This window comes from Sinohyriopsis cumingii, chromosome 4 (assembly GCF_028554795.1).
Source record: "Sinohyriopsis cumingii isolate HCF-2022 chromosome 4, ASM2855479v2, whole genome shotgun sequence".
In the NCBI taxonomy this organism is placed as follows: Eukaryota; Metazoa; Mollusca; class Bivalvia; order Unionida; family Unionidae; genus Sinohyriopsis; species Sinohyriopsis cumingii.
This window is the reverse complement of record NC_142964.1, coordinates 80293177-80305676: the sequence shown is the minus strand read 5'-3', so window position 1 is coordinate 80305676 and position 12500 is coordinate 80293177. Positions and strand designations below refer to the sequence as shown.

The 12500-nt window shown below is 34.9% G+C and overlaps 1 protein-coding gene across 13 annotated transcripts in view; it reads right to left on the bottom strand.

Annotated features, from left to right (window-relative positions):
• The window catches only part of LOC149801529 (rho guanine nucleotide exchange factor 28-like), a 318392-nt gene that overhangs the window by 235431 nt on the left and 70461 nt on the right, over positions 1-12500 (bottom strand). For all 13 annotated transcript variants that reach the window (XM_089955712.1, XM_089955716.1, XM_089955715.1 and 10 more), the window contains 2 exons: positions 9758-9943; positions 7899-8144 (listed from right to left, as the gene is read on the bottom strand). In XM_089955712.1, coding sequence (XP_089811838.1) covers positions 7899-8144; positions 9758-9943 — 432 coding nt within the window. The remainder of the gene's footprint in view (positions 1-7898; positions 8145-9757; positions 9944-12500) is intronic.

The window sequence follows — 12500 nt, the reverse complement described above, 5'->3', positions numbered from 1 at the left end:
ATTAACAAATATCGGTTTACATACTGCTGCCTTAATGAAACCACCATCCAAGAATATAATATAACCTTCACAGGTGGTCAAGTTAATACAAACATTTTCATGCCAAGCTGAAATACTTGATTTGCCAAAATGTAAATAGTTCAATGTATACAGTTTCTTGCCTTTTAATGATATATTAGCATTATATTCTTTTGATTTTGGTTGCAATAACACAGCTGTTTTGAATGCACATTTTGAGTAATATCAATGCATTACATGTGTGCAAATTACTGAAAATACAACCATCATGAATGTGTATTTTATAAACATCACAGCAGCACCAGTTTAAATCTATTTCTATTAACTAGTCTTCAAATGCAGACAGTTTTGAAAAATTTGTATAGCAGCTGGAGAAAATTTGGAAACTTGGCTCTGGAGGTATAAACTCACTTGGGTATTCTTATTCAAAAAAATTGTCTACATGACAAGGAAGTAATTTTGAACATGAGAAAGAGACAACATCATGAGTTTCTTTTCAGGTTATTAGCAACAGTCATGATCGGTTTTTCACTTTACAGGGGGACCCAGGACAGTTACTTCCCTTGAATCGGATATATGATGTAACAGGAAATTTCAGTTCAACAAATAAAGAAAAACAATCTTTATCTTTAAGTCATGTTTAATTTACTGAAAGTAAAGTACAGGTTTGTTATGTAGAGCTAAAATTATGGTGCAATTTTTTAAAATTTTATTCAGTAGCCATGACCTTTGACCTTGTCACCTAACTCACGATAGGCTTCTTCTTACAACAAATGAAAATCATCAACAAAGTCTGGTCCAAACCTGTGATGTAGGACTAATATTACTGATCAGAAACCAGTTTCTTATTAAAGTCATAGTGACCATTACCTTGGAGCTTTAACCCCCAGAATCAATAGTTTTTTCTTTGCTAATGTGCAAATCTATCCACAATGTTTGGAAAAGGTAGATAGTGTAAAACAAAATTTACTAGGCGGAAATGAAAGCAACTGCGAATGGATAGGTGTACAGATGGATGGGATACGTGGACAATGTCAAAGCATAGTGTTTGATTCTGAAACTTGTCCACCAGACATTTTCAAGAAGTTTTGTCCAGGTCTTCCCAGGTTCTTCCTCCGCTTAGATATACATGCCATGTATAGCCTGTCATGTGCTGAAAAAATGGTGTTATACCCCACAAAATCAATTACATGATCAGGACTGTCTTTTTCTGCGGAGCCATCTCAGTAGAGGGCCATTCTAACATTCAGGGACCCTCACAAATGTTTCAAGGAGAAACCCTGATTTGTGCCATCTTTCTTTTCTTTTCTTTTAATCATGATGTTTTTGTCATACATTCTAAAACATGTTGAACGAAACCTCTAAAAACAAACCTAGGAGCATCAAACCTAGCACAGGAGAGTGGTATCCCTGGTATATCCTTCACTGGAGGGACGAGGTAGCATTGTGTCTTTTGCACACTGGACACACTTCTGACTAATGTATACCTCCTGAATGGTACACCTTGGCCAGAGTGCATGCCATGATATTGTCCAATGACAGTGGAACACATTATTGTAATGTGTGCAGGCTTCCACCCTACGAGATGTATAATATTTTTATGTGAACTGGGTGAAGAAATTGTACAAATGTATGATGATGTTAAACTCAAGAAAATATTGGAATTTTCGGAGGGAATGTGGTATACATAACAAATTAAGACCATGTTTTAAAAATTGTACATGGGTCACCATTACCATCTGTTTCATAAAACTGAATAAAATTTTAATAGCTTTATGGTTTATTTTTATTTTGTTGTACTTCATGGTTATATTAATTCGCAAGAGTTTATCATCTGAAATTTTCACCATTATATTGTTTTGTTTTTGTTAAACTTTTTGTCTTAGTTGGCACCAAACATCCACTATTGTGCTGATGTACTTACATACACACATATGCCAGAACATTACCTTTTTTTATTCCAGATGTGAAAAATTATTTTCAATGTTTCAACAATAAGCAAAACATAAAGATTACCTGCAAAAGGATGGTCTAATGGTATTAGCTGTTCATTTTTAAACAGAAAATAATTTTATCATTATTCAAACTTCTCTCAGCTGTATGTCAAATTTTCTTCACAGCAGGAACTAGGATTAAAAGCAGCTGCAGCAACTTTTCAGCTCCATTAAAGTGCAGATTAGGCACCTTTGAAGTATGTAGCAGCTAAGATTAAATGCCAATATATTCAATGCCCAACTTACTCAAACTAAGTAGCTTAAAATCTGGTGTTTTTAATTAATTACTATTAATTTGTGGTCTGCTGCCATTCTCCCCATGGAGCCTCTTCTAAGGCTGGACCAATGAAATGGCAAGATATTTATGGCACACCAATGATTGTGAGGGGAAAGTATATAGAACAAGGCTCTGCAGGTGTTACCATATACACCCTTATCCCCCCCTCCCCATCTCCAGTACCATATAATCCATATATTCTACCATCATGTTTTGGGAAGACCATGAAATACCTAGTGAAGAAATATATGTTCCAGCACACGCACATGCACACACACATGCAAATATGTCCATGTATCTTAACGCTGAATTTTGCCATATGTAATTACTTCTTCTTACTTCTTTAACATATTAATTTTTTACATTTGTTCAAAAAAATCTGTTGAAATTTTTGAAGTATGATGTGCTAAAAACAACAACTATAAATTTCATAAAATTTGTACCTCCATTCTTGTTAGACTCCAAGTTAGGGTATAATTCAACTAAAATAATGGCAGCTATAATCCTGTCTAAAGTGTCTGCAGCTAATTAGGTCCCATCAGCAATCACTGCCGACTTGTGATTCATCATTTCTAAGGTATGGGTTGAATGGCTGCAGTCACTTGTTATGCACCTGCAGGGTCGTTTAGCCAGCTATAAATACTGTATAATGTCATTTACACAATAGGCATTGTGCCGTTGGCTATATTGTTTTTGGACAAACATTTGAGACAGACTTTTACAGTAAACCCTATTTTTGTTTTCATCTTTATATAAGTGACAACCATTGAGTGTTGTCCAAGAGAGATTTTTAAATAACTGTTGTGAAACAAGGTAATGGAATTTGGACTGATTGTTTCTGCCTCTATGTAATGTTTTACCCTGCAAAGGTATAATAATAATAATAATAATAATAATACATCTAGTTGTTGTATTTATTATTAATGTTATTGTAATTTGTAAGGATGCAAATTTCTGTCAATCAATGAAGAGTGCATTAACTTGGGGCCAGAGAACAATTAATTAGATTTATCGGGACAGGTGCCTGTTAAATCGCTACATTGCAATGATTTATAATGTCTGTGTTGGGAGAGGAAGTGGTTCTTAATTAAGCCTTCGCTTACTTAGCTGTTAGACGACTTGAAAGGGAAGGGTACCTTCGATTTTATATTGGAACTGTCAAATTTGAAATTTTCCAGATCTATTGTTTGAAATTCTATAAGTCATGTTGACCACAATTTTGGTGCCTAGTTATAAAAGGTGGTAAATATATTTAATCCTGATTGGTTACACTAAATAAGGTGCATGGTTCCCACACAAAAAATCCTTGGGCCTAAACTGCCTTATCAAATGAAATCTAGAAAGTCTGCAAATTTCCTGCAAGTGTGAAAATATAAGGGACTCCAAGACTGAATTTGGAAGAAATTTTCTCGTAAAACATTGGTCAAAGGGACCGGAAGTCTTAAAAGTCAATGGACACAAATTTGGCGGCAGAAGCAAACAAAGCTTGAAAGCACAAGGGGAAACAGCTCCACGGACATATAAACAGAAGTATCCTTGGAAGTATTCACTGAAGTATCTACTTATGTATCTACCTACCCACACAAAGTTTGAGGGCCGAAAAGAGGCGAGACAGTGGGGATGTCGAAAAAGGGAAAAAGGCGAAAGTACCTTGAGGAACCACCATAGTGATGTTGGATAATACAGAGGGTCGATCTCCCTCTATATAACGCTAGCCAAATAAAGCAGACACCTTGTAAGAAGGTACAACCTCATGCCACACCAGTAGCAAACCACTACATAACTGTTGTTTATATAATTTGATCTTTGTACAATTCAGCTGTAAATATGTGGAAGTGAATTACAAGTCCTATATACATTTTAATAATATTTTTTTAAACTATGCTCTTTTTGAATAGAGTAAAACAAAGCAACCCTCTGAAATTCAATCTTAAACACCCACACCCCTCTGAAAATTTCATGACTAAAACTTGCAGTAAAAAAATGTTTACCCCCAGTTAGAGCACAACCTACTTCATCATTTAGTTGCTCAAAGCTGGAGTAGCATCTTAAAAACCACTGAACAAAATCTGACCAAATTTGACAGAAAGCATCCTAGTTTGAAAGTATCTAAAATCCATAGAATAATGACAATCTTTAATTGAATATGGCTACCTTTACAAAAAAAAAACATACAACTTCATCGAAAAGACAGAATTTGACCAACTTTAATAGAATGCATCCTGTTATCAAGTCCATTCAGTATTGGACAGGTGTCAGTGTGTGTGATTTGGATTTAGCTTGAACACTTTATCAGTCATATCACAAAAATGTCTACAGTGTAGCAGTTTATAGTGATGTCTAGCGCTAGGGCATGTAAAATTGAACAACTGCAGCCCTACTTTTGAAATGGTGGCCATACCTGATGGCAAATTTTTGTTATCTGTACAAGCTTATAAGGCCATTAGGCCAGAATTCTTCTTGTAAAATCTAATCAAGTTCCGCTTAGCAGTTTTTAAGAAGTTTTTGAAAGTTTGTTTCTATATTTAGTAACAGGAGCCATATTAGATGATGACTCAGCATCATATGTGAAAACTGAAAACTGTTATGCCAAGATGCTTTCTCTAACATTTGGTCTTTTTTTATTAATAGAAGAAATAGTATAAGCGAGTATATATGGTAAAACCTTGCAGCACCATACAAAACAGTCTTACATAATATTACCTCCCCTTCATTCCCAACTCCAGATCTCCTCTGTAAATGAATCACTAAACTATATTTAGTGCTTCTACTGTTTCTTCTCTTATCCAGAATTTGCTCCAACATTTCCCACAGCAATTGGCCAATACAAATTAAACTGGTGCCTGCTGATATGGCAGCTAACAGCTCTTTAACAAGTACAGGCACTGGTTCTAATTACCAGGTTGAATAACCTCTTAGAACTTATCTCATCCCTGGTGCAAGACACTCAAGACTGGTGATAGACACATGCATACTATCAAATTGTATGATACCATATATGCTCATGTGCACAAGCACCCAGCTGCAAACAGATCTGATCCAGAGTTTCAGTTGCATTACATTGCTGGTAGATCTGGGTCTATGCTGTTTGCTACTTGATAAGCATTATTAATGGGTAACTACATTCCAAGTTTTCTTAACTAACTGTTATAAAGCATTTGCTTTGGATCTTCAAGATACTGAGTTTGAAACCCTAAGCTTTAATGTCCCACAACAAGAAAATCTGTTAGCCAATTAATTCACTTTAAATACCACTATTTAATTCATTCACTTTAAATATCCCCATTCAACTCATTCACTTTAAATATCACTATTTATTCACTTTACATACCACTATTCATTCACACTAATATACTAATATTAATCAACACATTCACTTTAAATACCACTATTTATTCACTTTACATACCACTATTCATTCACTTTACATACCACTTTTCATTCACACTAATGTACCAATATTAATCAATTCATTCACTTTAAATATCACTATTTATTCACTTTACATACCACTATTCATTCACACTAATGTACCAATATTACTCAATTCATTCACTTTAAATATCACTATTCATTCTCTATAATGTACCACATTATTCAATTTATGCACTTTAAATACCACTATTCAATTCATTCACTTTAAATACCACTATTCTGCATCCATAATACTTATTTATGAAGTAATTCTCCTCATACTGCAAAAAGTATTATCCATATTGTGATATTTTCATATATGCTGTGCCGTCATCTGTCTGTCCATTATTACAGGTATATCCCTCCATCCATAACGCTGTCTCCTAGATGATCCCTAATGCAGTCTCCTAGATTGCTAGATAGGTATGTCACCTACCTTCACAAATTACATGTTCATTAGGTGCGGTTAGATATCATCATTGAATTGCAATATTTTCTCTGCCGATAGTGTATCAAAATGCAGATTCACACCACTGAAACAAGTCATCATGTCAACGAGAGAGGGGCTAAATGATATAAACACTTTAAAAAATGAATATTTTCTTCATGTCCTTCTATCCCTTTGAATAAAGTGATCAACAAGGTCATTTAAACCATGTATAAATTGTCAGTCACCCTCTACAGCTCCTATATGTACCGTCCCTGTTATACGAATTCATCTAAGATTCAACTTCACGCTGAATTTTAGCTGATCACAATACACTGACTGTTAATGGTCTTGACACTTCAACAGGAATTTTTTCCCCAATATATAATACCATATATACAGTTTAATTAGCTCTGGTAACCTGATCATGTTAGCAACTTCATCCTTATGCTATGAATTTATTATTAATCATACTTTCCAAAAAGCATTTTTAAAGTATTTTTGTGTATTTGAACAAGTAGTTTATTTGCATATTTAATGCAGAAAACTCAAGTGAAAACGCATAATGAAATTTTTCATGCCCTTTTAGGACACAATGTGTGTTTTAAGGATATTGAGTTACAGCTGTGTGCTCTGAATCAGTCATTCTTGAGTAAAGGATGATTCCTTGTCCACTACAGCAACCTTGACCACTGTCCTGGACAGGGTTAATTTAGTCAACAAGGAATTTGTAGCAAACTATGCTATCATCTGCTAAACAATAACAGATTTAAAGTATATGATTCTGGGAAAATGCATATTGATTGCAGAAATTAATACCTCCACAAACAAAGCACCTGTCATCATTATGAGCCTAATCTACTGTGTGCCTTTCATACCAGAATTTGAATTCCTTGTGCTCTAGTGACTGTTTCCAGATATAATTTATTTTGGACATTTGAGTCTATATTTTTTCCGTCTTCTTTTACACTCCTTTGAAAATAAATGCAGCAATATTTTCACTAATGATTTCATCTTCTCTTATATATGCATTTTCTATTGAAGATGCCACCACGCATTCTTAATTATGTCCATAATAATCAAAATCAAAAAGACATTTCTTTCAGCCAATGTCCTCTCTTCAGAAACACAGCTCAAAGTCTCAATCAATCAGATGCTTGATCACTTCATTAATATGCATGAGCATTCCTCATAATGAAACTCATTTGATATCTTGAGGAGATAAAAATTACATACAAAGTCTGAAAGACATCTATCGGATAATTGATATAGGGGTCATACCATAAAACTTTTCATTGAGGTTGCAGTTCGATACCTGCCCAGGCCAGCAGGGTACACTGCCTCTGTGTGATCTTAGGCATTAGCTCCCACTTCCTCTGCACGATATGGCTTCTAATGTATCAAAAGTATCACTAAAACCAATAAAACAAAACGACAACAAAAAAATTTAACAGTGTGCACAGAGAGACAGATAGGCTAACAGAGAGACAGACAGATAGGCAAATATACAGATGCCAAAGTGATTGCCAAGTCAAGCTTCAGTCAAGGTTGACAACAATTAAGTCTTTCTCAAGAAGTGACTATATCAATGAATTTCCAAAACTAATCAATTTATTTCACTCTGAATTCTACAATTAAAGGAATTCACGTGAAAGGATATAATTTTAAGTTAAAAAGATAGAAAAGAAGAAATATGTAAAAATATTTCCCCCAAAACAAAATCAGAAAAATTCAATTCTTTCTATCAATGTACCACTTCAAGACTTACCATATCCAAAACTTCCAGCCTCATTCTGGTCAAGTGAATTTGCAGAAACACCATAAGGAGAATTCATATCTTCTGGAAATGGAACAAAGGTATTTTCTTCCTGCTGATCACTCACATTGGTCTCCGCAAAATGGTCAACATTTTCATAATAGCCCATGTATTTTTTTAGGGAGTCCTGAATTTCACGACTTTTCTGCAAAATATCCGCCACTTGGTGAACTCGTCCCTGATGATCAAATTCTTCACCTGAAAAAAGACATGGAGTCAAACTGAACATTACTGTTAAATGTAATCATAATAATATTGTGACATATATACTGAATTCACAATGATAAACAATGGGAGGAGGGCTATGTCAAACTGACCCAGCAGCCCAGTTATTAGAGTAACTATTTCATTAAAATCCACAAGCAGAGATTGCTCGCCCAGCTGATGTCCAACTAAGACTTATACAACAGCAATTGGTCATAAAAACTGGGTCAGTAGGATGCTTTGTAAAAAATGGATTCATCACATGTTATGAAAACAAATGTTTCCAAGTTTTTCCAATGTTTTTTTTATATCTACATCTAAATTTGATAGTAAATCATCGTCATTTGACAATGTGCTGAAAGGCTTTCTGTCAAACTTGGTCAAATTCTGCTGAGAAGCTTTTGGAGTTAAGCTGTTTAAATGTTTTCAATTATTTTAATGGTAGCCATATTTGAAGGCAGATTGGAATCACTTGTGCAAAAAACAAGTCCTTTATGCCTGAATGCTATGTCAAAATTTTGTTGAAATTTTTTTTAAAGAGAATTCAATGAAGGCATTTATTCTTTTAGCAATGTTAGAAATATGTGAGGGCAGATCTATATTATTGGCACAAAGTTGAAAGCTGTTCATTCAATGATTATTTCTGTCAAATTTCGTTGACTTCCATTTAGCGCAGAAATCATTTCAAGGTTTTTCTATTTACAGTAATGGCCGATTGGAATCATTTGTCTCAAGTTGAAACCCCTTCATTCCAGGATTATTACTGTCAAATTTTCATCAAATTCTATTAGGCAACTTCTTTGAAAGTTGTTTGGTGGCAATATTTGACATCTGATGGGCTGCAATTGTACAAAATTGAAAGTCCATCAAAGCAGGAAACATTCTTTCAAATTTTGTCAAAATCTGCTTTTTTTTTTAAAAGAAAAGATTTTTTGATCTTTTTCTAATTTGGAAATAGTGAGCATATTAGATTAAGGACTGGTATCGTTTGAAAGATCTAAAAAGCTTTGATGCCAGAATGCTCCCTATAAACTCATGCAAATAGGTCAGTTAGTTTTTGAAAAGAAACTGGAAAATATCTGTGAATGAATGATACAGAGGAAGGACCATGCCAATAAGCTCCACTGACCTCACATCCATTATATAAATGGGTTCATGCAATCGTAGCAATCTCTTACTGAAAGCATGTATGTGTGTGATTTTGATTTTTTAACATAGCTTTAACAACTTTTCAGTCATATCATTATGATGTCTGCAGTGTATAGTGATGTCTAGCACTGAGGCATCATGCCGCAGACATGTAGCATCATGTCCCACCCAGTTACATTACCCTGACACCATGCTGACCAGTCGTAACACTAACTTCTTAATGCTGAGCACCTAGCAAGGCAGCTGCTAGTAACATTTTTTATAGTCTCTGGTATGAGTCAGCTAGAAGTCAAACCCACTACCTACCACATCCAAGGCAGACACTTTAACCACTTAAGGTACCAGAGCGGTCTTTACTAAAAGTGTCAACATAAGTGCAACAAAAATGTATTTATCATTATCTTTAATGGCATATCAGCACAACACTGGCTATACAGTGCCAACACATCCATATCTACCTAATTGCTGGGATACATGATCCGAGGAAAACTGCTGATACTGATCCTCTTGTTCCGGTTGTGGCAGCGGCCAGTCCATTTGCTGCTCATGTAACGGCCAATCCGTTTGCCACTGACGTAAGTGTATGGGGCTCTCCTCCTGTTCCAGCTTTCTCCTCACTTGACACAATAATGCTATATCCTCATCTGCAAAAGAAATAGCCAACTACAAATGTGTCCATATAACATATATGCTACTGCCAACACGAAGCAAATAAAGTGACAAAGCTGCAAGTGAAGCATGGGCCACAATTCCCACCAGATTTACCAAAAATATAAACAAAAAATTCACCCGTTTTCCTCACTGGTTATCCTGGCCATTTAACAACAACCTTATAAATCTTAGCAATGTTAAACTAACATTTAATTCTCTTTATTATGATGTACGATGGACAGGTATAATTTGAGTTACAACGTGGGAAAGCCTGCCAGTAGCTTCTCGTGGGTCGGTGGTTCTTTCCTGGGTTTTCCAGGGTTCTTCCTCCACCAGTTATACTGGCCGCCATATATGGCCTATCTTGTGCTGAAAAATGGCGTCAAACCCTACAACAACAACAACAACAACAACAATTTGAGTTACAAATTGTACAACCTGGCATTGCTTCCAATGTGCATCTCTCAATAGACCTTTGCCATTTTCAATGCCTGGACTTCAAGGAGTAGATCACATTTTGTTTTACTTTTTGACATATTTTAATTCATATTTTGGCACATTGTATAATTGTATTGGGTCTACTCGAACAAAATTAATGTTACCTATTTTAGTAACTGCTAACATTATTGTACACTGGATCAGTTCAAGCTAATGTTTTCGAGCAAATGGGAACAACCATTCTGACAGCTGTCTGCTTTGGATACTGCAGAGTTTCACAATTACCACATGTATAGAAATTTGAGTCACAGTCAATGAAACTAGCATTATCCACTGTGCATGTTACCAATGCAAATAATTTAACTTTACGCTGGTCACTCTCTCAGAAGTAAATAATAATTGTTGAGTTTGGTTTTAATTTATGAAAACCTCCAAAGCTCATTCAGTGTAAAATTCAAACGGAGACCAAAACTTTACTATTCTGCTAAAAAATTGCAAAAATCTAAATTTATCAATTTCAGTTTTTATATAAAGCCTCATGTGATTTGTATCGATTAAGTAATTCAAAAGTAATTTAGCAGAAATGAAAAAGACATGCAAACTTCAAAGTGAAATAGGGGCAATAACTCCATCAAACTCGATGAGAAAGTGGTGAAAACCACTTTGAGCATGGTCTTCATGGTCACCTTGTACTGAATTTAATTCTTGAAAAGTTATAGAGTGGAAACAAAATGGAGATACAAAGTTCTACTCAAACAGGGGCTACAACTCTATCAGTATACTAAGATCTTATTAATGTAAATCTTTGTACTAAATTTTTAATTTCAATTCGTGAAAAATGTTTAAAATCTTTTTAAGCGCAAACGAAATTAAGATGTAGTGTGAGGGGATACTATTGATGCATGGGACCAATGGACATGAGAAACACTACATGACCCTCCAGTGGTGTGGCAGAAGCATAACCCTTTACCTCATGCAAACGCCTTTGGATGCCTCTACCCGATTTGCATGGAAATGCTTTTCGACATCTGCCGCATACATCAGCCATTTTTTTGTGAGTTTTCATAGAACCACCTTCAGGGAAAAAGCCCTTATTTGATACTACATTCATTGGTGTGAATGACCATTACATCAGATCACGTGTTTAAGATCTGGTCGAAATCTGCTATTTAAAGTAACCGGGTCATATTCTCCACTCTCCAAAATGGAGGCAGCGGATTGTGTTCAGTACTTTTTTGAGTTTTCATGGTTAGAATCACAACTATGAAAGCTTCAATAACTTAAGCAAAGGCTCTGATATTGATGTAGGCAGCAATTAGTTTTTATAAGTTATCAACTTCAATGGCAGGTACAGTAGGTCACGCAACTTCACTGACCTGACGGCGAACAAGTTCTCTCAACTCTAATGATCGGATTTTACACTTAAATCTTTCTATACATTATAGATGTGTACCAAAAATGTAAAATAGTTAAAACTGATGTTGAACTTAACATATACTACCATGCTATAACAGTTAACTGGCAGGCCTATGTGTATGGAGTCAAATAGGTAACAGGTGTTCTATTTATAGCTCACTGCACTGGGTAACTTTGTTACATGTATCTCAAAGGGCTAAAAAGCCATGCACTCTCCGAGGTAAAGTGTTAATACAATGGTTCGTCTCTGTAACACTATTCAGGGGAGCCATAAATGTGTACAAGATTGCCTTACACCAGGGTATATAATAACAATGCTATGAAATGATGGGTAAAAGAAAAAAAAAAATAAAAACAGTATGATAGGTTTTATCTGAAATCAGATTGTCAAATAAATTTAATACAATTACTTTGGTTTCATTTTACAAGACTTAATGCCATTTTCAGTATTTTAAACACAACGCAGAGTCTTTACCATTCACCACAACTTGTTCCAAAAAATCAATATTTGTTGGGTTTTTTCCATGCAATTTTTTAAAAGATGTTAAAATGAAGGTGATAGCTCAATGTAGTTTTCTGAAGAATGACCAGTTTTGTCAGAGTTGTACAAAATTTTTAAAAATTTCAATAGCCTTCGTTATATAAAATAACACCATTATACACTGAATGAACAATGACATCAAATCTTAAATACAG